Source organism: Dendrobates tinctorius, unplaced genomic scaffold, assembly GCF_039654945.1.
Source record: "Dendrobates tinctorius isolate UK_male_01 unplaced genomic scaffold, ASM3965494v1 ptg000084l, whole genome shotgun sequence".
Taxonomy (NCBI): domain Eukaryota; kingdom Metazoa; phylum Chordata; class Amphibia; order Anura; family Dendrobatidae; genus Dendrobates; species Dendrobates tinctorius.
Window position 1 is genome coordinate 36,900,001 of NW_027361752.1, and position 26,500 is coordinate 36,926,500.

The 26,500-nt window shown below is 50.8% G+C and overlaps 1 protein-coding gene across 1 annotated transcript in view; it reads right to left on the minus strand.

The window, feature by feature from the left end:
• LTN1 (listerin E3 ubiquitin protein ligase 1) overlaps positions 1–26,500 on the minus strand; it is a 116,975-nt gene that overhangs the window by 43,103 nt on the left and 47,372 nt on the right. The window contains exons 12-19 of the mRNA XM_073584521.1: positions 19,375–19,567; positions 18,822–19,061; positions 17,166–17,310; positions 16,160–16,310; positions 15,803–16,001; positions 14,721–14,883; positions 14,167–14,271; positions 4,052–4,194 (exon numbers count right to left, since the gene is read on the minus strand). Coding sequence (XP_073440622.1) covers positions 4,052–4,194; positions 14,167–14,271; positions 14,721–14,883; positions 15,803–16,001; positions 16,160–16,310; positions 17,166–17,310; positions 18,822–19,061; positions 19,375–19,567 — 1,339 coding nt within the window. The remainder of the gene's footprint in view (positions 1–4,051; positions 4,195–14,166; positions 14,272–14,720; positions 14,884–15,802; positions 16,002–16,159; positions 16,311–17,165; positions 17,311–18,821; positions 19,062–19,374; positions 19,568–26,500) is intronic.

Here is a 26,500-nt window from a genome sequence, read left to right on the forward strand (position 1 = left end):
TGAAGGTGAATGGAAAGAAGACGGCCTTCTTCCGGCAGTGCCGTGGGGTAAGACAGGGCTGCAGCCTGAGCCCAACTCTATTTAACATCTACATAAATGGACTGGCAGCGGCCCTGGAATCCTCCTCTGCCCCAGGTCTCAGCCTGCACGACCGAGAGGTGAAGATCCTGCTGTATGCAGATGACCTCCTGCTGCTTTCCCCAACCGAGAGAGGCCTCCAAGATAGCTTGGCCGTGCTGGAAACATTCAGCACCACATGGGCGCTGCCCATCAACCAAAAGAAGACCAAAGTCATGGTGTTTCAAAAGAGGAGTTATACCTACCTCGGTCTGGAGCTAAGCCAAACCGGGAGCCTCAAGCAAGCAGCAGAGACCCTGAAAGGGAAAGCATGCAGAACCTTCTATGCCATCAGAAGACAAATGTACCACCTCAAACCACCGGTGAGAGTCTGGCTCAAGATATTCGACAGCGTCATCACACCTATACTGCTATATGGCAGCGAGGTATGGGGTCCAGCAACCTATCCAGACCAGAAAAAGTGGGATTCCAGCCCAACCGAAGTCTTCCATCTGGAGTTCTGCAAATATCTCCTCCAGGTACATCGCAGCACCTCAAACATAGCCTGTCGGGCAGAGCTGGGCCGATTCTCCTTATGGCTCACTATACACAAGAGGGCGCTATCACACCAGGCGCATATACAGAACAGCAACCCCAGCTCCTACCATCATAAAGCCCTGCTGAGCCAGAGCCAAGAGCAAGCCAGGAACCTCGGCAGCCAGCTCAACCAAAGTCAGCAACACACCCTAACTAAAGCCCAAATAAAAGAGATCTCAGAGAGCTGCAAGATGCAATACATAGAGGGTTGGAAGAGTGAATTGGAGAACTCCCAGAAACTCACCATCTACCGGTCACTGCGGAGGGACTACACACTGGCTCCATACCTGGAAAGGCTACGCCACCCCAAAGACAGGCAGACCCTGAGTATATACAGATTAAGCGCCCACAACCTAGAGGTGGAAACAGGGCGGCACCGACAGACATACAAGCCACGAGAGAACAGACTGTGCCAGCACTGCCAGCAGGGGGCTCTGGAAGATGAGGTGCATTTCCTGCTGCACTGCAACAAATACTCAGCAGTGAGGGACTCCCACTTCCAGAAACATACCACCCATACCCCAGACTTCCCATCCATGGACGAGGAGAGGAAACACTGCATCCTACTGGGGGAAGAAGAATCAATGGTGGAGGTCGCCGCCCAATATGTCACCACATGTCATAAGATGAGAGGAACTAAAGACCTCCAAATGGAAAATCACTCCCCAAATTTTGCCCCCAACACCCCATCCCCTGCCGCACTTCTTTTCTTGCTTTGGCAACACTAATTGTATTTTGGTCCTGCCAATAAAGCCTATTTGAGAGAGAGAGAGAGAGAGAGAGAGGGGGGGAAGAGAGAGAGAGGGGGGGAGAGAGAGGGAGGGAGAGGGGGGAAGAGATGGAGAGAGGGGGGAAGAGAGAGAGAGAGGGGGGAAGAGAGAGAGAGAGGGGGGAGAGAGAGGGGGAGAGAGAGAGAGAGCGAGAGCGAGAGGGGGGAGGAGAGAGAGAGAGATGGGGGAGGAGAGAGAGCGAGAGGGGGGAGGAGAGAGAGAGAGATGGGGGAGGAGAGAGAGAGAGATGGGGGAGGAGAGAGAGAGAGATGGGGGAGGAGAGAGAGAGAGATGGGGGAGGAGAGAGAGAGAGATGGGGGAGGAGAGAGATGGGGGAGGAGAGAGATGGGGGAGGAGAGAGATGGAGAGAGAGAGAGAGAGGGAGAGAGAGGGGGGAGAGAGAGAGAGCGAGAGGGGGGAGGAGAGAGAGAGAGATGGGGGAGGAGAGAGAGAGAGATGGGGGAGGAGAGAGAGAGAGATGGGGGAGGAGAGAGAGAGAGATGGGGGAGGAGAGAGAGAGAGATGGGGAGGAGAGAGAGAGAGATGGGGGAGGAGAGAGATGGGGGAGGAGAGAGATGGGGGAGGAGAGAGATGGGGGAGGAGAGAGATAGAGAGAGAGAGAGGGGGGGAGAGAGAGGGGGGGAGAGAGAGAGGGGGGGAGAGAGAGAGGGGGGGAGAGAGAGAGGGGGGAGAGAGAGAGGGGGGGAGAGAGAGAGGGGGGGAGAGAGAGAGGGGGGAGAGAGAGAGGGGGGGAGAGAGAGAGGGGGGGAGAGAGAGAGGGGGGGAGAGAGAGAGGGGGGGAGAGAGAGAGGGGGGGAGAGAGAGGGAGGGAGAGGGGGGAAGGGAGGGAGAGGGGGGAAGGGAGGGAGAGGGGGGAAGGGAGGGAGAGGGGGGAAGGGAGGGAGAGGGGGGGAAGGGAGGGAGAGGGGGGAAGAGAGGGAGAGGGGGGGAAGGGAGGGAGAGGGGGGAAGAGATGGAGAGGGGGGAAGAGAGAGAGGGGGGAAGAGAGAGAGGGGGGAAGAGAGAGAGGGGGGAAGAGAGAGAGGGGGGAAGAGAGAGAGGGGGGAAGAGAGAGAGGGGGGAAGAGAGAGAGAGAGGGGGGAGAGAGAGGGGGAGAGAGAGAGAGAGAGGGGGAGAGAGAGGGGGAGAGAGAGAGAGAGAGGGGGGGAGAGAGGGAGGGGGAAGAGAGAGAGGGAGGGGGAAGAGAGAGAGAGAGAGGGGGGAGGAGAGAGAGAGAGAGAGAAGAGAGAGAGGGGGGAGGAGAGAGAGAGAGAGAGAGAGAGGGGGGAGGAGAGAGAGAGAGAGAGAGAGAGAGGAGGAGAGAGAGAGAGAGGGGAGGAGAGAGAGAGAGAGAGAGAGGGGGGAGGAGAGAGAGAGAGAATTTTTTTTTTGTCTGGCACCCAGACAAATTTTGGGGTTAATTCAGTGTCTGGAGGATCCGCCGGCCAAAAAAACATTGCAAGCTCCGTTTGGAAATCTTTTGAGGATGTTGACGGACACTAACATTGTGGCGGATCCTCAAAAAAACGGATGCAACGGACGACAATCAGTCAGGATCCGCCAATAATGAAAGTCAATGGGGAAAAAAACGGATCCGCAAAGAAAGATGGCGGATCCGTTTTTTTTTCAAAATTGGCGGATCTTGACTGATTGTCAAAAACGGTAGTGTGAAAGAGGCCTAAGCTATGTTTCTACACGCCTCTGCTCGGTCACATTCCACTTCCCAAACTTCCTCCCTGGCACAGCAGAGAGGCAGAGACTGCTTACATGAATGAGTGCTGATGCTGCTGGGATCACAGGTCTTTAGTTTTTTCTTTGCAAACACAAATCGAGTGATTCCCCATTTACTCAAAATAAAATATTGAACTAAGTCTAGATTAGCAACTCAAAGGGGAATAAACTATCACCAACCTCCTGGATAAGTAGTAATTGTTAGATTGGTGTGGGGTCCCACAGCTGTGACCCCCATGGATGGTCACCAATGCGTCCTGCTACTTTATTGCAAAGGTGGCCTATGCTGGGTGTCATTTATGTACACAGTATAGTGAGTTCCTGCCAGACTGAAATGGCAGAGGCTAATCTGCATGAAGAACAAAAGGATCGGGAGAGTTGGGTGACCCCCTGAGATATCAGATAACTGGATGATATTTATTTAAATGGTTGTTCCCAACACTGATCTTCAGGGGTGCACCCCTCCTCTGCCTTCCCACTTCCTGCTTGCAGCTGGGGCGGTGCGGCATCATGACAATGCAAGTCCAAACTGTCCAAGCAGGGGCAGCTTTGCCTTTGCAGCGTCGCAGGGGCACTAAATTGATACAGCCAGCTTCAGAGCGGCACCTATGAGCTCCATGGAAAAAGAGCTTCTGAGCTCTACCCTCTTTGCCTAGGAGACCTCCACCTCTCAGGCTGCAGCAGTGGCCGGTAACCTAGGCAACAAGCTGTAAATTACACAATTAATAATCCCTCCCCCATTCTTGAGATTCTTGATAACAAGGAACCTAGAACGTTGATCTTTAGGCTGCAGATTGGGTTTCTGAACAGAAATGCACATTGACGTCATCTCGCCCCTTGCCCCATAACTTTGTATCTGGTAGTCGTCATTCCTAAGCTATGGCGGGCTTACTCACCGTCTATACAGGACACATCCGTCACAGTACAGGACATAAGTCGGGAGACAAACTGGATGATCAGAGACTCCTTCTCATCCGTCTGCAAGAACGGTGACAGGCACTGGACAGTGTGCAGGCTGCCCGGGGTCACTGGGTAGTAACTATAGAGGGACAGAAAATACCATTACTGCCAACAAATAACTGTTCAATCAAAGGGGAAAATGACCAACATCAGTCGATTCACAATAAGATCATGATTGGTGAGGGTTTCACTTTGGAGACCCCAATGATCCACAGAAGGAAGGGATCAGACCTCCTGGCCACCATCAGTGCACGGCTACCGTGAGGTCAGTGTGTCCCTATGGTGGTGCAATACAGTGCCTTGCGAAAGTATTCGGCCCCCTGGAACTTTTCAACCTTTTCCCACATATCATGCTTCAAACATAAAGATACCAAAATGTAAATTTTTGGTGAAGAATCAACAACAAGTGGGACACAATTGTGAAGTTGAATGAAGTTTATCGGTTATTCTAAATTTTTGTGGAAATTCAAAAACTGAAATGTGGGGAGTGCAATATTATTCAGCCCCTTTAACTTAATACTTTGTTGCGCCACCTTTTGCTGCGATTACAGCTGCAAGTCGCTTGGGGTATGTGTTATGATTGGGTCACCGAGGAGGAAAGCAAGACCAAGCTAAGCCACAGAAAACCAGAGAGGTTGGTAACTAAGCGGATTGCAGACCCCTGATCCTATCCACACAACTAGCAGTAGCCGTGGAGCGTACCTACGATGATCCTAGACGCCTCGTCACAGCCGGAGAGCTAAAAAGCCTAAAGCAAGAAAGGGGAAATTTAAACTGCCCCAGAGCAGACCCCAAAGGAAGAGATAGCCCCCAAACATATATTGTCGGTGAGACAAGATGAAAACACAAACGTAGGTAGGAAAATAGGCTGAGCAAACGATGGGGCCCAAACTAACTAGACAGGACAGGAAAGGAAAGACACTGTCTGCAATCACGCAAAAAACCCTGCAAAATGCCCAACACGTCTGACAGAAAAAATACTGAAGTCACTAGACTTCGCCCACTATATCAGCACTCGGGTATATTCTGAAAACAGAGCAAAGAGAGGCCAATCTAATAAGGGACAAAAACAAACTGGCACAAACAATAACATAAGGATGGAAATTCAGCACAGCCCCAGCCGGGGCTGGCTGACCACACAAAAGAGGGATTTTTGGGTTCTTACCGTAAAATCTCTTTCTTGGAGCCTTCATTGGGGGACACAGATTACCATGGGTGTATGCTGCTGCTGCTAGGAGGCTGACACTATGCAAAAAAGGAAAATTATCTCCTCCCCGGCAGTATACACCCACCGACAGGCACCAAGTACCTCAGTTGGTGAGAAAGCAGTAGGAGGAACAACCAAAATCTCTCAAAATATGTACCAACCCAACAAGGGACTCGAAGACCCAACACGGTACAACTTAAACAGGGAAGGTGCTGTGTCCCCCAATGAAGGCTCCAAGAAAGAGATTTTACAGTAAGAACCCAAAAATCCCTCTTTCTTTATCGCTTCATTGGGGGACACAGATTACCATGGGACGTTCCAAAGCAGTCCCGAGGGTGGAAACAGTAGTAAAAGAACGAGAAGGAAGGGCTTAGGTCGGTCGATGTGCTACCTCCGCCTGCAGAACCTTCCTACCAAAAGCTGCATCAGACAAGGCCTGGGTATGAACCCTATAGAACCTCACAAACGTGTGCAAAGACGACCAGGTCGCGGCCCTGCAAAGTTGTAAAGTTGAAGCCTGCTGTCGAACAACCCAAGAAGCCGCTACAGCCCGGGTGGAGTGGGCTCTCACTCCCAGAGGGAGCCGTTTTTCCTGAAGGCGGTAAGCTTCCAGAATGGTAGAACGAATCGAGCGAGCGATAGTGGCTTTGGGTGCCGGCAGCCCTTTCCGGCGACCTTCAGAGATGACAAGAAGGGAATCGGATTGACGAAGAAAAGCAGTCCTGGCAAGAAAGACACGCAAGGCTTTCACTACATCCAGTTTGTGGAGCGACTTTTCCAGAGGGTGAGCAGGCGCATGACAAAAAGAGGGAAGGACGATATCCTCATTAATGTGGAAAGGGAATACCACCTTTGGAAGGAAGGAGGGAACTGGCCTGAGAACGACCTTATCCTGATGGAGGATTCGGTACGGGGAAAGACAGGATAAAGCCGCCAGCTCAGAAACTCTCCTAATGGATGTAATGGCGATCAGGAACGTTACCTTCCATGAGAGAAGGGAAAGAGGAATGTCCTGGATAGGCTCGAACGGCGCCTTTTGGAGAGCGCCAAGAACGAGATTGAGGTCCCACGGATCTATTGGAGAATGAGGAGGTGGTGCCACGTGGGCGACTCCCTGGAGGAAGGTCTTAACTTGCGGTAAGGGGGCCAGATCCCTCTGGAAAAGAATCAACAGAGTCGATACCTGGCCTTTGAGGGTACTGATGGACAGGCCCGCATCTAAGCCGGACTGGAGGAAGCCAAGTATGGATGGAATGGAGAACGACAATGGAAAAACATTGTTATCGTCACACCAACGGAAAAAAGCCTTCCAGTACCTATGGTAAATGTGGGAGGAGGCTGGTTTTCTAGCTCTGATCATGGTCTGAATGACCTGGTTGGAAAAAACAGATTCTCTCAGAACCGCGGCCTCAACGGCCATGCCGTTAAACTCAGAGACTGAGAATTCTGGTTGTAAAGGGTGCCTTGTGAGAGAAGATCTGGACGGTCTGGAAGCCTCCAGGGGACGTCCGCGAGCATATTCACCAGTTTCGCATACCAAGGTCGTCTTGGCCAGTCTGGAGCCACCAGAATTACTGGGATGCCTTCTGATTTTATTTTCTTGACCACCCTTGGGATCAGGGCAAGGGGAGGAAAAAGGTAAGGAAGTTGGAACTGGGACCACGGAATTACCAGGGCGTCGCAACTGACGGCTAGAGGGTCCCTGGACCTGGCTACGAAGCGAGGAGGTTTGTGGTTCATCCGAGATGCCATGAGATCGACGTCCGGGGTGCCCCAACGCTGGCATATCTGATTAAAGACTGTGGGGTGAAGATACCATTTGCCTGACACTAGGCCCTGGCGACTTAGGAAGTCATCTGCCCAATTTTCCACCCCTGGAATGTGAACGGCAGAGATCGCCGGAATGTAACGCTCTGCCCAACGCAGTATCTTTGCCACTTCTGTCATTACCTGCCTGCTGTGAGTACCACCCTGGTGGGTTATGTATGCCACGGCCGTGGCGTTGTCCGATTGAATGCAGACTGGTTTGCCCACGAGGAGAGGCTGCAAGCAGAGGAGGGCAAGGAAGATCGCTCTGATTTCCAGAAGGTTGATGGGAAGAAGAGTCTCCTGGGCGTTCCAGCGCCCTTGGGCTGTTTTCCAATGGAAAACCGCCCCCCATCCTAGAAGACTGGCATCGGTGGTGATGACTTGCCACTGAGGCGGGAGAAAGGACCTTCCCTGTAGAACGGACGCCGGTTTTGTCCACCAAGTCAGGGATTGCTTTACTCTGAGAGGAAAGATTATGGGGCGATCCAGAGAAACTGAGGTCTTGTTCCAGGCTGAAAGGAGGGACAGCTGGAGAGGACGAGTGTGAAATTGTGCGAAAGGCACTGCTTCCATGGAAGCTATCATCTTCTTCAGGACCCTCATGCAGGACCTAAGGGGAATGGGCCTTGGCCGCTTTAGGGATCGGATTCCCTTGCAAAGGGCTGAAAATTTGTTGCTCGGAAGAAACACCCGGGCTAGATTCGTGTCGAATTCCATAACCAAAAAGGTCAGATGCTGAGTAGGGTGCAGGATGGACTTCTCTTTGTTGACTATCCATCCGAGCCGGGCGAGGGTATCCACAGTTATTTGGAGACTTGGAAGACAGTCTTGGCGGGACGAGCCCTTGATCAACAGATCGTCCAGATAAGGGATAATGAGAATCCCCCTGGAGCGAAGAATGGCCATGACTGTTGACATCACCTTCGTAAAGACACGGGGAGCGGAGGCTAGGTCGAAGGGAAGGGCCGTGAACTGATACTGATTTTCCTGAATCGCAAAGCGGAGATATCTCTGATGTTGCAAACAAACAGGGATGTGAAGATAGGCATCCTGTATGTCCACAGAGCAGAGGAACTCTCCGGGTTCCATCGAGGCTATCACCGAGCGCAGGGACTCCATCTTGAAATGGAGGGTCCTCACGTGGCGATTGAGCAACTTGAGGTCCAAGATTGGGGGAAGGGAACTGTCTTTTTTTGGGACTACGAAGAGATTCAAGTAGAACCCTGAAAACCATTCGTTTGAAGGAACGGGAACGATAACTCCGGCGGAAAGAAGGGAGGAGACGGCCTGAAGGAACCCTGGGGTCTGGGACTGCTGTCTTGGGGGTCGAGACAGGAAGAAGCGACTGTTTAGGTGGGAAGAAAATTCGATTTTGTATCCGGATATGATGATTTCCCTGACCCAAGCGTCGTCGACAACGGACAGCCAAGCGTCCATGAAAGAAGAGAGCCTGCCTCCCACCCTGGAAGAAATTCCAGGTGGGGGTGACCCGTCACATTGAGGAAAATCTACCGGAGCGGGAGCTTGAAGACCTGGAGGGTTGGCCTCTTGATTTCCAGTGGGGTGCGGGTTTATACGATGGTTTTCTCTGTTTTCAGGAGGCAGAGGGGCGGTCCTGCTGGGACGGTCCTTCTGAGGAAGAGAAGGGGCGAAAGGACCTAAACGGCCGAGAAGCTTTTCTGTTGAAAAACAGTGTAGGCCGAGACTTAGGAAGGAAGGTACTTTTACCACCAGTGGCATCGGAAATGATCTGATCCAGCTTGGCGCCAAAGAGCCTAGAACCGTGAAATGCCAGGTTGGTGAGCGACTTCTTGGAGGTGGTGTCCGCACTATGACCTCAACCAAAGAATACGGCGTATGGCTACTATGTTGCTGATAGCTCTTGCTATGCACCCAGCCGCATCTAAGGAGGCGGCCAAAAGGTATTTACCCGCATGATTAATTTGGTCTGCTAGATCTGCCAGCTCGTCCTGAGGGGCTGCCGATAAGATGCCCTTGCGAAGAATTTTTGCCCAAGCTGAAATGACTTTCGCCACCCAGGCGGAAGCGAAAATAGGGCAGAGAGAGGTGCAGGATGCTTGCCTGTCTGTTGGATCTTTAAGAGATGCCCCGTCCGGAAGGGATAAAACCGTCTTAGAGGATAGACGGGAAACTGGTGGGTCCACCTCGGGAGCTTTAGTCCATTTTGTGAGAAGATCCGCATCAAATGGATACAGGACGTCTAAGTACCCGCGGCCTGAGAAACGCTTCTCCAGGTGTTCACAGTGTTTGGTTAAAGTAGTGTCGAACTCTTTGTGATTAGGAAAGGTTCGGGAGGGGGGTTTCGCTCGTTTAAAGGGGACAGAGCAGTCCTGAAGGGGTGCCTTATCTTCCTTTATTTTGAGCGTCTGGAAAATAGCCAATATGAGACTATCAACCATGTCCTGTGTTTTAGACATGTTGTCCGCCTCTGAGTCAGATCCTGATTGGGAATCATTATCTGACCTAAGGTCGTCTTCTGAAGAGGGAGACGAGGAAAGTAGCCTGGATGGAACGGACGGACCTTGCGAGCTGGAAGAAGAGCTAGAAAGAACCCGCTTACTTGAAATCCTACCCGGTCTGTCCCTATGGAGGTCGCGGTCAGGTGTAGACAACTCACCGTGAGAGGCGGTCGGAGCACAGGTGGCTGTCGATAGCTGAGGTAATCGTTCTAAGACCTGGACCAGGGACTGAGAAACTTTCGTCATGTCAGAGACCGACTGAGACATTGCAACGGCCCACTCTGGGGGAGGAGGAATGCTGTCATCCCGGGACTCGGGGTGTTCCGGTGGGGCAGACATTGCAAAAGGACTGCAGGACAGGCAGAAGGGAGACGTCTGATCTGACGCCCACTTCTTTTTACAGCGCGCACAGGCGTAGTGAGTAGCGGTGGGTCTAGGATAAGGAACCCTTGCAGGGTTGGGCATATGTGAAGACTGCAGTATTACTGCGGCAAATATCTGCAGGAAGTGAGGGAGTACTGCCGAGGGAGCTAGAAATAGGGGCTCAGAAATAGAAGAGCCTACCGTGACCAGCTCCGTTAATCTAATGCGCAGCAGCGAGCAGATGTGTCCCCCAAGCTGAGATCCGTGGTGCACACGAGGTCCCAGAGAGGCGCAGGACCTTAGTGATGGGCGGTGCAGGGCGAAAGCGCTGCGCGATTGGCTGTAGCCTGCGGGGGGGGGGGTGGGCGGATCAGGGAGAGTACTGAGGAGCTACGACCAGAAAGTAGCTCTGTGATGGGCTGATAAAAGGCGCCAACAAAGCGCGTGCGCTACAGGAGGCGTGAACCGGCGAAGAAGGCATAAGTGAAAGCAAGAAGCGCCCGATTTGTGCCCCCGGAGTCCTGCCCGTGACGCCACAGAGATGAGTGAGGTAAGAGGATGGGGATCCGCTGTCTGCTGCTTCAATGACGAGCACCCGTGCGGAGGGAAGCTGTGAGGCGTGCGCCTGCCAAAAAATGGGCGGGAAATTTAAATGGAGAGTGACATTGTATCAGCGGCGCCGACCCCACTGACTTCCATGTGGGGTGAGCACGGGACTGGTGGTAGCCTTTAGGCTGCTTACCTGAGGTCAACATGCTCCCTGAAGAGGATGACCGCAGGGGCCCGGGATGAGGGGGGCCGCTGGGAATGAAGGTCCTCTGCCCAGCACTATGTCCGAATAGTGCAGAAGACGGCGCTAACCCTTTGCCAGCAGGGGAGAGTCACCGCCGGTGACCGCCGTCTTCCTCTCAGCCCTGTCTCGGGAGAGGGATGAGGAGGGGAATCGTCTAGTACCAGCCACCTGTTGTCAGCCCGTAGCACCCGAGGGTGATAGGGAAAAAGTCCTGCCTGCGGTCCTGAGAGTTGCGATGTGGGTCACACCACATTGCTCGCTCAGCCGCGTGATATGGGAAAGCAGGGTGAACATTTACCCCCTGTTTCCCGAAGCTGAACTTGAAAAATAAATGGGAAAAAATTAATACACTCACACAAAACCTAAAAGGGAAAAAGGAATCGTTAACTGCGGATCTGGGGAGGTCCCGGTCCGCCTCCTACAGACACTAAGCACAAACTGAGGTACTTGGTGCCTGTCAGTGGGTGTATACTGCCGGGGAGGAGCTAATTTTCCTTTTTTGCATAGTGTCAGCCTCCTAGCAGCAGCAGCATACACCCATGGTAATATGTGTCCCCCAATGAAGCGATAAAGAAACTGAAATAGACAAAACCAAATCAAATGTGAACAATAGCAAAAGAACACTTAGCTTGAGCATGCAAGGACTGAGCTGGATACTAAGACCTCAGGAGGCAGGAAAAAAATCACCAGCAGGAATATAGGGAGTCGACTGTCTTAAATCCAGTCAGAAACTCCCAATGTCCAATCGTCCTCCTCATTATCAGGTGGCAGGCCTCTGTTAATTAGATCAGCTCCATTACCGCCTGTAACCACCAGAGGGAGCCCGGAAAGAGAACTCGCGACCCCTCTGTCAATACAACCATCTCCACTACCTTCACCAGCAACCAGAGGTAGGCCAGAAAGAGAATTCACAACAGGTATGTCTCTATCAGTTTTGTACATCAAGAGACTGAAATTCTTCCTTGGCAAACAGCTCGAGCTCAGTGAGGTTTGATGGAGATCGTTTGTGAACAGCAGTTTTCAGCTCTTTCCACAGATTCTCGATTGGATTCAGGTCTGGACTATGACTTGGCCATTCTAACACCTGGATACGTTTATTTGTGAACCATTCCACTGTAGATTTTGCTTTATGTTTGGGATCATTGTCTTGTTGGAAGACAAATCTCCGTCCCAGTCTCAGGTCTTTTGCAGACTCCATTAGGTTTTCTTCAAGAATGGTCCTGTATTTGGCTCCATCCATCTTCCCATCAATTTTAACCATCCTCCCTGTCCCTACTGAAGAAAAGCAGGCCCAAACCATGATGCTGCCACCACGTTTGACAGTGGGGATGGTGTGTTCAGGGTGATGAGCTGTGTTGCCTTTACGCCAAACATATTGTTTGGCATTGTTGCCAAAAAGTTAGATTTTAGTTTCATCTGACCAGAGCACCTTCTTCCACATGTTTGGTGTGTCTCCCTGGTGGCTTGTTGCAAACTTTAAACTACACATTTTATGGATATCTTTGAGAAATGGCTTTCTTCTTGCCACTCTTCCATAAAGGCCAGATTTGTGCAGTGTACCACTGATTGTTGTCCTATGGACTGTCCCACCTCAGGTGTAGATCTCTGCAGTTCATCCAGAGTGATCATGGGCATCTTGGCTGCATCTCTGATCAGTCTTCTTGTTTGACATGAAAGAGGGATGGCTGGGTCTTGGTAGATTTGTAGTGGTATGACACTCCTTCCATTTCAGTATGATCGCTTGCACAGTGCTCCTTCGGATGTTTAAAGTTTTGGAAATCATTTTGTATCCAAATCCGGCTTTAAACTTCTCCACAACAGTATCACGGACCTGCCTGTTGTGTTCCTTGCTCTGTGCATCAAACAGAACCCTGAGACTATCACAGAGCAGGAGCATTTATACGGAGACTTGGTTACACACAGGTGGATTATATTTATCATCATTAGTCATTTAGGACAACATTGGATCATTCAGAGATCCACAATGAACTTCTGGAGTGAGTTTGCTGCACTGAAAGTAAAGGGGCCGAATAATATCGCACTCCCAAGATTTCAGTTTTTGAATTTCCACAAAAATGTAAAATAACCAATAAATTTCGTTCAACTTCACAATTGTGTTCCACTTGTTGTTGATTCTTCACCAAAAATTTACATTTGGTATCTTTATGTATGAAGCATGATATGTGGGAAAAGGCTGAAAAGTTCCAGGGGGCCAAATACTTTCGCAAGGCAATGTATGTGCCGCCATATGGTGCCTCTAAATAGTGCAGTATTACAGAGATATTCTCTAATAGATACAAATCCTCCAGATGCCACATGATGTTGCAAGTCTGGAACATATCCCCTATAACTTACTGATCTCAAGGGGTCTGGCTGCTGGGACCACCATTGATCCCAAGAACAAGGCTCTGAAATGCCTTTGTCTGAAGGGAGCATCTCTTGATCTTGCAAACATCGGCTCCATTCATTGTCTATGGGATGTCCAGAAATAGCAGAGTGCTGTATTCTGCAATCTCATAGGGAATGAATGAAGTGGAGGCACTCGACCTCTGTATTATTCTCACAGGGGGGCTTCTCTTGGGATCAGTGGTGCTTCTAGCGAGTGATCCTGAGAATATGAGAACCTTGAAACTTGGTACAAAGCCTTAAAGTTGCCATATTAAAGCTCTGTGATGTGGTCGGGTTCTTGAGCTGAAAAATATTAATCTTCAGCTATGCTCACACCATGGTTTACATCGTCTGATGAACATACGTGCTGGGAAAATCTCCTGACGTATTCATGTTACGGAGGCTGTGATGAATGCCTGATGGTGGCATTCAACCACACCCTCCCGTGTCATAAACGTGTCCATCTGAGTGCCGGGTTACCTCGCTATTCTGCACCTCTCTTATTATAATGTTGACCTCCTGACACGGAAGATATGGAACAGAAATTGGAACCAAGATGTGGCGTATGGACACTTAGTGGGTAGGTGAGAAGCTTTAACACATGCCGTGAAAATATATTTTCTGGGGGTTAAAAAAAAAAACAAAAAAAACCAAAACAACAACAGATCCAAGATGATCAATCCCATTTTTCATAGGAAGGGTCTCTGAATGTGAGAGGAAAAGACACGACAAACTGCAGATACAGTTATTCTACAAGAGCTCGGAATTATGCAATAAAAGACAATAGTCGGAGAGTCGAGGAGACCCCATAAGTTCGCAGTCCAGACGTGTAATTTATGTGACCGGCAAATGTTGGATGATTGGTGACGTAAGAACGCGAATTATCATGCGAGGTCCACACTTTTGGACTTTTTATTTTATAGGGGAAATTTTAATTATAGATATAAAGAAAAAAAAAAAGCGCAAATCAGTGAGAAACCTCTCAGGCTAAAATAAGACCAGATCACCCACCTCTGTGTGCTCGCCGTCAGCCGCTTCAGATCATCGTGTCCCGGACTGCTGACATGAATAAACTTGTGAAGAGTCAAGGACCAGATTGCTCCACTTGCTAAAGACCTGTCGGTGAGAGGAAATCGGTGATAATTTATGGGGGATAAAAAGGATGAGGATATGGAGTAAATATGCGGCACAAATAGAGGATGTTGGTGATTTTTAGGGTATGTGCACACGCTGCGGATTCACCAGCGGATTTTCCTGCGGATTGGCCAGCGGTTTTCCCCTGCGGCTTGACACCTGGACAATGGAATAGGTGTCAAACCGCAGCGGAATCCGCAGAATGAATTGACATGCTACGGATTTCAAACCGCAGCTGTTCCGCAGGGAAAAATCTGCATCATGTGCACAGCGGATGGTAAATCCCATAGACTTACATTGTACTGTACCCTGTCTGCGGAACTGCTGCGAATCTGCAGAGGCCAATCCGCAGTAGATTCGCAGCAGAATCCTCAGCGTGTGAACATACCCTTACTGTAGGAAGACCAGAGACGTCACCCCCCGTGAATTACCTGTCGTAGAGCAGATCCAGCAAAGTAGAATGGCGGGCAGCAAGCTCCATCACTCTCTCGTAGGTTATGTCCATTACATTTAGCATAGCGCGGCACTCGCTGATGATGGCTGGCGGTCTCTCCAGCTCTTCGCACCACTGAAAGCTATACAGCATCTCTGCAACTGAGCAAACGGGAAAACGACAGGAATAATGGGAATATCAGAGACCCGCATTCGTCTCCACAGCAAGTTTCCCCGGACCCTTGTTCCACCTGTAGAAGTCACTGCGTCTGTCTCTTTCTATCCTGATAATAATGGGGGCCGCAGGGCATCGTTCGCTTTCTCGGGAACGGAAGGAGCGGGGCCGTACCACATCTTCCTTGCACCGGCTGGGAGAGAACAGAGAAGGGGTTGCAATGCTGAATTAGCACTGCAGCATCATTATGCTCAGGACCCCTGAAAGTATGACTCCCCCCACCCTTCATAAAGGGATACAACATCACTTTAGAAAATGGGAATATCCAATTAAAATTAAACTCCTGACCTTGGCTCTGACATTCCTGCATTGGTCACAGTCAGCACCGTGCACCCGGTGTCAGAGCTATTTCTATATTTTCAGAATACTTCCCGAGTATTTTTGTCAGTTTCCACCCCATATTTCACCGCTGAATGAGAGAAGTCATCTTTTAGAGGAGGAATGTCAGCAAGGAAAGACTTAACGCTTAACCGTATCTCCACAGTCTATCACCAGACGACGTAGAAGATAAATGAAGTGTTCCGGAAACTGGGAGTGGAAGGGGAAAAAAAAATGCTGTTTGACCAGGCGACCTCAGTACAGATCTGCACTTCTCCCCTACAATATACTGAGAGTGGAAAAAGTCTGATGTGTGGGCGAAACAATCCACAATGTTCCCGGAGCGATCCAGCTGGACCGTTAACGGACGCTAATTGGCCTTCTTCTAAACATAAGTCGTTTCTGGCCTACATTCGGGATGAAGATCTTGGCAGCTGCAGCATCGACAAAAAAAGGGAACTCCGAACATAAGAAAAAGTGTCAAAAGAAAATGAAGGGTTGGAGTAAGAGTCGGTCATTGCCTCTTACCGGCGACGTTCATCGTCCTCTCTGCGTCCTCGTCTTTCGATAACGCGTTGTTCTCCAGCACTCTGAAAGCCATCTTGCTGAGCAGGGCGGCCGCGCAGAGGTGGTGTGGCAGCCAAGATTTGGGGAATGATTTGTGATCCGTCCCAGATGTTTCCGAGTTCATGCTTAGTCGGCCTTCCAAGAGAGGCTTGCTTGACCACTGTAAACAGAGCAGAACCGTCACAATAATATAGCCTCATCAGACACCGAGGGGGGGACTATAGGGGGTGCAGAGCTAGCAGTCAAACTCAGGTCCCGGTGTCGGAGGAGGGCAGACATTCCCTCTACAGCCATGCTGTAGTATCAATACACACTGACCTGTCCTGGGAGACTCTGACGCATCTTCTGCCACCGGTCGTCACTTGGCATCATTTTGGACACTTGCTCGACCAGTATATGAGAGATGGATGGACCAGACTGCAGAATCTTGTCATGCAGGTTATCCACAGCGCCGATAAGTGACTGTAGGCTGAAATCATTTGGAAGTGACAAGCAGGGAAATGTAAATTAGCCTTAAAGTGCCTTAGGGGGTGTTGAAGTATCATCACATCGACAGTGACACATCTGATTACAACACGCTGGATTAGTACAACTATCCCATCAAGGTTTCCATTAAGTCCTCCTCATGCCTTTCCATTTTCAGCAAATCCTTGTCCCCAGGAGCAGATTTTTATTTTTTTTTAAACCCACTGTACTTGAAACACACTCCCCGGGTCCAGCGCTGGGTCCCCACCGTTGCACCTGGTGTTTATTTTTGTCTGCAGCACTGATGTTACGTTGTCAGCGCTGCAGCCAATCAATAACTTCAGCAAATCTGAGAGGCTTGTGCAATCTACACAGAGCTGCTGAGCTCACCAATTGACTGCAGCGCTGTCAACGTGACGTCATCATAAATGCCTGTAGATGGGAAAGTGAATCTCTGAATGAAGCAATATCTCACCAATCCACCGCCAGTTCCCCCGCTAGTCTTCAATTCCAATGACTGTCCATAGCGGTGGTGCCGCCTCCTGCTGTGATTGACTGCAGCAGTCACGCCATCATCTCAGGCTGTCATTGCAGCAGCAGGAAGTAGAGACAGGCGGAAAGGTCAGACAGCACGTTTTTAAGTGCCAGGATTGGTGCAAACACACCTGGTGCCAGCGTTTTGAAACTTTTTGGATACCAGAAAACGGATTTTCATGACATATTGTTTTCAAAGAATGAGAACCGATCTGACAGCGATCCTGCGCATAGCAAGCCCCGCAGTGTTTAATCTTTTATTTTTCCCTCCTTTACATAAGTTAAAGCCATTTGCTTCAATGTAAATCCCAGTCACAGCCCTTACCTCCGAACAGTCAGATGTGACGCCTCGAGCTGATCCTTTAGCCACCGGGCTGAGCGATTCAAAAACGTGCTCCCCTGAGGGACGCTGTAGACGAGGGAATTCAGTCCGGACATCCATGTATGCTTCAGCTTCAGCAGTAACGCTTCTAATGGGAAGAGGACAGTGAACTTGTCACGTCAGAGATAACCTTTGCAAACCCAAAAACTGATATTCCAAGAAAATCTTATTAAACTTTCTCCCTGTGTCCCAGTACAGAACCGCGCTGATTAACGCCAATCAGTTCAAAATTCACTTGAATGTCTAAATTTATTAGATTTACATTTCAAAAGAACTTGTTTCTTTAAGGGAGTGTTAAAATTTATGAGTTATCCCCGATCCATGACACAGGGAATAACATCCCGATTGATGGGGGTCCTACCGCTGGGACCCCCCACTGATCCTAAGGAATGGTGCTCTGAAGAGCCCCATGATCATGAAGCGGAAGTCGATCATGTGCCAACAATCAGCCGAGTAAATCCCGTTTAACATTTTTACTGCCATGAAACATCATGACTTTAAGATATGCTGTCCTAACACAGCAGCTCCTGATGACTGACAGTCCGGACATGAGGGTTGGTGCAATGACGTTCCAAACTGTGCGTTCTCCGATGTCGCCATCAGCCTGACGTTACCCTGGAGCAAGAAGCCTCATAGTGCTTGAAAGCTGTACTACAAAGAGCTTGTAAGGGCTGTGCTCCATGCCTAAGAAACTGGCCACAGCTGATGCACTGCAGGAGGTGGCCAGTAACCTAGGCAACAAGCCATAAACAAGCTTTTGCTCCTGCCTCCAATGATACAGGTTGAGTGGTAGAACTCCCTTTCTCTTCTGAATGAAAAGGATTTAAAATAAGAGGTAAATTGCAAAGTTATTTGGAAATGTTATTTGTAAATGATTGTTTTTTTTTTTTATTTTTTTCACAAGACCTTAAATTCAGAGTTTGGTTTAGCTTTTAATTCCCAACATCAATGTTGGATTAGGTAAACTCTAGTCATGAGTGAGCGGGTTCAGGTAAGGTGTTATCCACCATGCTCGCGTGCTAATAGAGTGACTTGGGCGTGCTCAAATTCTATGTTCGAGTCGCCACGGCTGTATGTTTCGTGGCTGTTCGACAGCCACAACACATGCACGGACAGCCTAACAAACAGGGAATCTCTGCATGTGTTACGGCTGTCGAACAGCCATTAAACATGCAGCCGTGGCGACTTGAACATAGAATTCGAGCACGCTGAAGTCACTATTAGCATTCGAGCATTCTCAGATAACACCTTACCTGAGCACATTCGCTCATCACTAATAAACTCCAATAGGAGCAATACTATCCTTTCTCCAGTGCCGACACTTTCCTGCTGGTCGACATTTAGCAGTGAAGTCCAGATGATCCCTGAGACCATTAAGTGCCCTTAGAGGTATAGTGAGGGGCTGCAGTGGTCATGTGTGGGGTCATGCTGTGCCATCATGGGAGCCTGGTAAACAAAAACAGCGAGGAACCAAGGAAGCGTCATTAGGGATTTATTGGTCTTTTTTATATATATTTTGAACTAGAAGTGCCGCCCTTCAGTAAGTTGGTTCTATAAAAGCAAATGGAGAAAAACAAATGACGACTGTAATGGGTCTACCTGATAAATGGGTGGTGTCGGAGGGTTGGGCACAAAGCTGGAAAATGGAGAGAAGCAGGTCCTCGGCTGACGGCATTTGCAAACAGTCTTTTACAGAACTGAAGAAGTTGGAAGCCACATCGCAGATGAAGGACACAGACTGCTCAATGTCGCCGGCCTCAGAGAGATCTTTGGCTCGTGCCAGCGCCCAGTGGAGCTTATCGACTATCTTCTCTACATAAACCTCTGCAATCAAAGACTCTGGAGAGAAAAAACACAATTATTATCGAAGGGCAAAGCGAGGGAAGGGCACGGCGAGGGAAGGGCACGGCGAGGGAAGGGCACGGCGACGGAAGGGAAAAGCGAGGGAAGGGAAAAGCGAGGGAAGGGAAAAGCGAGGGAAGGGAAAAGCGAGGGAAGGGAAAAGCGAGGGAAGGGAAAAGCGAGGGAAGGGAAAAGCGAGGGAAGGGAAAAGCGAGGGAAGGGAAAAGCGAGGGAAGCCCGGTTGTCACATACCATGGATAAACTGGGATATTTAATAGCAAGGCTGAGAAGCTGCGTGGGTCCCACTCACCATTCTTAACGTTCTCGGACAGCACCAGACTGAGCAGAGCCCATTTATCGCCGCAGTCCGGTTCTTGTTGCCTCGTCCGTTCCATTAACCCCGTGCTGCACAAATCACTTGCCAGAGAGAGCAGTTTGTCACCCAGAATATCTCCTTTCAGCCAGTCACAGATCAATGAGTGTTTTGCAGAATCTGAACAAGCCTGATAAAAGAAGAAAGGAAAACCAGCGGAAAATGTGATATTCCTGTTCAAAAAAGCAGGACCCTGACTGACTGTGAAACAGAAGGGGCACAGTTCCTTTTGTTCTGATTGAACAGCAAACATGATAAACAGAGCCACAAAATTGCTAGCTCCAGGAAGAGAGCCGATCAGGGATGAAGAGGATTATCGCTTTTTTTTATCTGAATCGAACACCAGGCAAAATGATCTGGTAGCAAAATTAGCTGGGGCTCTCGTACTAAAGAAGTCATCCATTAAATGAAAAAAAGGACTCAAGCTGGCAGACCATTCGTTAAAGAAAAATTCATGACCCACCGCTGGATGTGAGGAAGACATACTGTTAGGTCCATATATACTTGGACAGAGACAACATTTTTCTAATTTTGGTTCTAGACATTACCACAATGAATTCTAAACAAAACAATTCAGATGCAGTTGAAGCTCAGACTTTCAGCTTTCATTTGAGGGTATCCACATTAAAATTGGATGAAGGGTTTGGGAGTTTCAGCTTCTTAAAATGTGCCACCCTGTTTTTAAAGAGACCAAAAGTAATTGGCAGATTAAATAATTGTAAATAAAAACAGGATTTTTGGGTTGCTTACCGTAAAATCTGTTTCTCGGAGCCCTTCATTGGGGGACACAGAGACCATGGGGTGTATGCTACTGCCACTAGGAGGCTGACACTATGCACAAAAAAAGGTTAGCTCCTCCTCCGCAGTGTACACCCCACCGACCGGCAGGGAATTCCTCAGTGAGAAAGCAGTAGGAGAAGTAACAGAATAGATTGAAAACAGAACAAACAACTCAACTGTAACCAATCAACCAAAGTAAGAACAGGAGTTGTAGAACATGGGAGGGTGCTGTGTCCCCCAAGGAAGGCTCCGAGAATCAGATTTTACGGTAAGCAACCCAAAAATCCTGTTTTCTCGTTCGCCTTATTGGGGGACACAGAGACCATGGGACGTCCCAAAGCAGTCCCTGGGGTGGGAAACAAACTTCCATCAGGCCAGTGGACTCACCACCGCTGCCTGCAGGATCCTTCTACCTAGGCTGGGGTCCGCCGAAGCGTAGGTGTGGACCTTGTAGAATTTCACAAACGTGTGAACCAAAGACCAGGTTGCAGCTTTGCAAAGCTGCAGCGCGGAGGCTCTGTGGCGTACCGCCCAGGAAGCGCCCACTGCCCGGGTAGAGTGCGCTCTGATCCCCGGAGGGGCCACTCGATGCTAAACCCGGTAGGCCTCCAAAATTGTCGATCTGATCCAGCGAGCAATAGTAGCTTTGGAAGCCGGGTAACCTTTCCGCACCCCATCTGGAATGACGAAAAGAGAGAGTGTCTTTCGCAAAGAAGTCGTCCTAGACAGATAGACTCTCATTGCCCTGACCAGATCCAGCTTGTTCAGGGACCGCTCCCGAGGGTGAGTTGGACACGGACAGAAGGACGGCAGAACAATATCCTCATTGAGGTGAAAGGAGGACACCACCTTCAGAAGAAAAGAGGACGGAGGCCGCAGAACTACCTTGTCCTGGTAAAGTACCAAGAAAGGAGAGCGGCAAGAAAGAGCCGCCAATTCTGACACGCGCCGGATGGAAGTGATGGCCACCAGAAAAGCTACCTTCCAAGAAAGGAGAGAAAGGGAAACATCCCTGAAAGGTTCAAAAGGAGAACCTTGCAGAACCTCAAGAACCAGATTGTTCGCCTCACATCAAGTGAAATAGGCCTTCCAAGTACGGTAGTAAATTTTGGAAGATGATGGCTTCCTGGCTCGGATCATGGTATGAATTACTCGACTGGAGAATCCTGCTCGTTTCAAAACCTCGGTCTCAACAGCCACGCCGTTAAATTGAGCAGCCGAGAATTGGGGTGGCAAATCGGGCCTTGAGACAGCAGATCTGCCCTGTCTGGAAGCTTCCAGGGGGCGTCCGCGAGAAGGTTGACAATGTCCGCGAACCAAGACCTTCTGGGCCAATTCGGGGCGATGAGAATGACTGGAATTCCTTCTGCTTTGATCTTCTTCAACAGCTTGGGAAGAAGAGGCAGGGGAGCTCGAACTGCGACCAAGGAATGGCCAGGGCGTCAGCGCCCACTGCGAGAGGATCTCGAGACCTGGATACAAACTGTGGGACTTTCCTGTTGAGGCGAGAAGCTAGCAGATCTACGTCCGGGGTTCCCCAATGACGGCAGAGCTGAAGAAATACCTCCGGATGTAGGGACCACTCTCCTGCCGCGAGACCCTCGCGGCTGAGAAAATCGGCGGCCCAGTTGTCTACGCCGGGAATGTGTACCGCGGAGATTGTCGGTACCGAAATCTCTGCCCACTGAAGGATCTTGGACACTTCTGCCAGGGCTGAGACACTCCGTGTCCCTCCTTGACGGCTGACATATGCCACCGCAGTGGCATTGTCTGTCTGAATCTGGACAGGCAGGCCCCTGAGGAGCCTCTCCCAGTGGACGAGAGCCAGATGGATCGCTCGTATCTCTAGGACATTGATCGGCAGAGCAGATTCTTGAGTCGACCAACGACCCTGAACAGCGTGATTGCGGAACACTGCACCCCAGCCGAGGAGGCTGGCTTCCGTTGTTACAATCTGCCAGTGAACAGGAAGAAAAGACCGCCCCAAGAGGATGAGAGGTGACGTCAACCACCAGTTGAGTGACCGCTTGATCCGGCATGAAAGGCGAACAGGGCGATCCAGGGACAGAGCCGACCTGTTCCACCTCGACAGAATGGCCTGTTGGAGAGGCCTGGCGTGAAATTGGGCAAAGGGAACTGCCTCTATCGCCGCCACCATCTTTCCCAGGACCCTCATAGCTGTACGGAGGGACGGAAATCGTGTGGTCTGCAGCGATCGTACATCCTGCTGCAGGGAGAGAATCTTCTCTTGTGGGAGAAAGACCCTTGACCGACGAGTGTCGAACAGTAGGCCCAGAAACACAAGACGTTGAGTAGGGACCAGACAGGACTTTTTCCTGTTGACGATCCACCCGAAATTGGAAAGAGTGTCTAGGACGATCGCCAAACTGAGGCATGCCTGTTGGAAAGCGGGAGCTTTGATCAGAATATCGTCGAGGTACGGAAAAAGAACGAGACCTCTGATCCTCAACAAGGTCATCAACGCAGCCATGATCTTCGTGAAGACTCTGGGAGCGGTGGAGAGACCGAAGACCAGCGCGACGAACTGGTAATGTTCCTGGCGAACCGCAAAACGCAGGAACTTCTGATGTCCGGAGAATATGGGAACATGTAGATAGGCATCTTGGATGTCTATCGAACACATGAATTCCTGCTCCTCCATGGAAGCGATTACCGAACGAACCGACTCCATCCGGAAGTGGCGAAGGCGAACTCTCTTGTTGAGCAGCTTGAGATCCAAGATGGGTCGGACCGCCCCGTCTTTTTTCGGCACGACAAACAGGTTTGAATAAAACCCTGTAAACCACTCCAATTCGGGAACGGGCACAATCACCCCGGAACTGAGGAGAGAGACGATGGCCGTAAAGAACCCCGGGATCAAAGCTGGATCTTTTGGAGGACGGGATTCGAAGAAACGATCCCGTGGAAGAGAGACGAACTCTATCTTGTATCCTCACGATACAACCTCCCTGACCCAAGCGTCCTCTACTGAGGCCAGCCAGACGTCCTTGAAGAACAGGAGTCGACCTCCCAATTGGAAGGGACCCTCGGGAGTCCGAGGATAGTCATGCTGATGTGGACCGTCCAGATCCGGATTTGGATGGTCTGCCCTGCGAAGAGTGGGAGCGCCAGGAGGGAGTGGGTCTGAAGGAAACTTTCTTCCTATCTTGGCGTGCCTGCGGTCTTTGTAGGTTGGAGGAGGTCTCCGCCGTATTCAAACGGCGGTAAGCCCGAAAGGGTCGAAACTGACGCCTTATTGGGGGTCTGCGAGGCTTGGACTGAGGCAGGAGAGAACTCGTGCCTCCGGTGGCGTCCTTAATAATCTGGTCCAATTGGGATCCAAAGAGGCGCCCTCCCTGAAAAGGGAGATTAGTAAGAGACTTTTTAGAAGACAGGTCCGCCTGCCAGGCCTTGAGCCAAATTGTACGTCGGATTGCCACAACGTTACTTGACGCCTGAACTGCGCAGGATGCGGCATCCAAAGAAGCAGAAAGCAGATAATCCCCCGCATGGAAAATCTGATTGGCGTGATCGGCCAATCGATCTGGTTGTGCTTTCTCTAGGATGCCCTGACGAAGATCCTCTGCCCAAGTGGCTATAGCCTTTGCTGCCCAAGATGAGGCAAAAATTGGGCATACCGCCGTCGAAGCCGCTTCGAAGGCAGACTTCGCTAGGGATTCTATAATCCTATCATTAGAATCCTTCAGAGACGCCACGCCTGACAGCGGGAGAACCGTGTTATTAGAAAGCCTGGACAAGGGCGGATCGACCGAGGGGCAAGCAGACCAGTTGTCCGTGAGCTCTTTAGCAAACGGGTACAGAACGCCGAGACGCTTTCCTCGTTGAAAGCGTCTGGTCGGATCTCCTCTTTCCCTGGTAAAAATCTTTCCAAACTCGGAATGTAAAGGGAATACCCTGGAGGGTGTTTCCTCCCGTCTGAACGAAACCTCCTGATCTGAGGATTTCGCAGGGGGGGTCAGCAATGTCGAAGGTCTGATGGATCGCTGCAATGAGGTTCTACACAGTAACCCTCATGTTCGCATCCTGGTCCGAATCCAGCTCTAAGATCCCTTCAGATGACCTGTCCGAGAGCGCTTCACCTGACTCGGGTGAGGAGGCCCGGGAGGGAGGCTGCCGAGGACTATGTGGAGACATGGGGCGAGGAGAGGATTCCGGCTGGAGATCCTGCCTGGGTCTTTTGCGACTAACGCTGGCCGACTCAGATGGAACCTCTTGAGGCCTGCTGGACCCTGTAGAGGTGTCCAGGGGCAACTTATCCAGAACGGCTACTAGGGACTGAGACACCTTGGTGAGGTCTGCCACTGACTGTGATAAGAGACGAGGCCGAGACGAGCATGGGGGGCTTCACTCTCGCCTGGGGCCGTAGATGGCTCCTGGGCGGCGTCAGGTTGAATAGGATTGCTACAATCCAGGCAGAGGGAAGTGGACTGACCTGAGGGAAGTTTGCGATTGCAGGAAGAGCATGCAAAGAACTTGACTAGAGTGCAGGGGGGAGCCGCAGGGCGGTTACGGTCAGATTTGGAGTTAGACATAGTGAAAATCTGAGGGAGAGCCGGAAGGTTGGGGGACAGGGTGCAGAGAAGGGTGTCAGCCTGCAGATGCAGAGCTACTCACGGTCCGGTGACCCCAGAGACGAAGGTATCCACCACTCTGCAGATGCAGGTCAGAGGAATATCCGGCGGACAGGCCCAGGGAGCGATATCTGGCTGACAGGGGCGTCCGGCTGTGCGGCTGCAAAGATGGCGACCGCCTGAAGGAATCAGGGAAAACGCGCTCCCAGGGGAAGAAGGAGGGCGGAGCTAACCGCCTGCAGAATCCGGCACCGCCCCTGGCTAGGAACAGGCTAAGAAGGGCGGTGGGAGGGCCTGGAACGGGCGGGAGAGAAGCCCGCTTAGTAGAAAGGGGCGGGGGGGCGTGGCCGCGATACCGGAGTAGGCCCAAACTGAAGCCGGGGCCTAAATTACTAGCGGCGGCCGCCTGTCAGCACGGGGTCGGCGCGGAGGTGCCGCAATGCGAGCGCCGCCGCGAGAGGACCCTGGGATACCCGATCAGAGTGTCGGGGGAGAAGAGGACGGTGAAGTGGCTGGCTGTAGGAGCAGGATGGGCGCAGGAGATTGCAGCGCCACCACATCCCTGCTCCAGGGAAGACGCTGCGAACGCGCCCTCGGGGAGGAATGCTGCTGGCCAAAGGGTCCCCATACTTACCCGTCCCGGGCCCGAATCCAGAAGAAAGTACCTGTACCTGAAGAGTCTGCGTCTCCTCCAACCGACAGGCTCTGGTAGGCGAGTGGGTGGGAGACTGGCGACGAGGACCCTCTGGATCGCTGACACATCTTCGTGTTGGCGTCCGCCTGGAGGGCTGGTGGTCCTGCTACGGAGAGCTGCGAGGATACGGGGTGGCAGTACACGCCGTTCTCACAGACTCCTTGTGGGAGTACAGTTGTGACCATTCACACTGTATCCCTCCGGGAAAACTTGAAAAGGAACGACGCACATCGAGGTAGATATGGGTCTAATTAAAGACCCGTGTCCACCGCCTACTGACACTAAGCTAAACTGAGGAATTCCCTGCCGGTCGGTGGGGTGTACACTGCGGAGGATGAGCTAACCTTTTTTTGTGCATAGTGTCAGCCTCCTAGTGGCAGCAGCATACACCCCATGGTCTCTGTAGCCCCCAATAAGGCGAACGAGAAAAGGAGATTTTTGTGTACTCACCGTAAAATCTCTTTCTCTTAGCTTTTAATTGGGGAACACAGAACCGTGGGTGTTATGCTGCTGTCCACTAGGAGGCGACACTATGCATAATCTGAAAAAGATTAACTTTGGCTCCTCCTCTGAAGTATACACCCCTGGACGGCGTCAGCCTTCTCCAGTTTTGTGCAAAAGCATTAGGAGGAATATACCAGAAACATAACCATGCCTGTAAAAAAATACTACTATAAACAGGCTCAAACAACAATATGAGAACCCAACCGTAACAACGGCCCGCAAGGGCAACAGGGTGGGAGCTGTGTCCCCCAATTAAAGGCTAAGAGAAAGAGATTTTACGGTCAGTACACAAAAATCTCCTTTACTCTGTCGCCTTATTGGGGGACACAGAACCGTGGGACGTCCTAAAGCAGTCCCTGGGTGGGAAGCAGTGGACGAATATTGTGCTGACAGTCCCCTAGACTTGGGGTACTGCCGCCTGCAGGACCCGTCTACCCAGGCTCGCATCCGCTGAGGACTGGGTATGCACTCTGTAGTGTTTTGTAAATGTGTG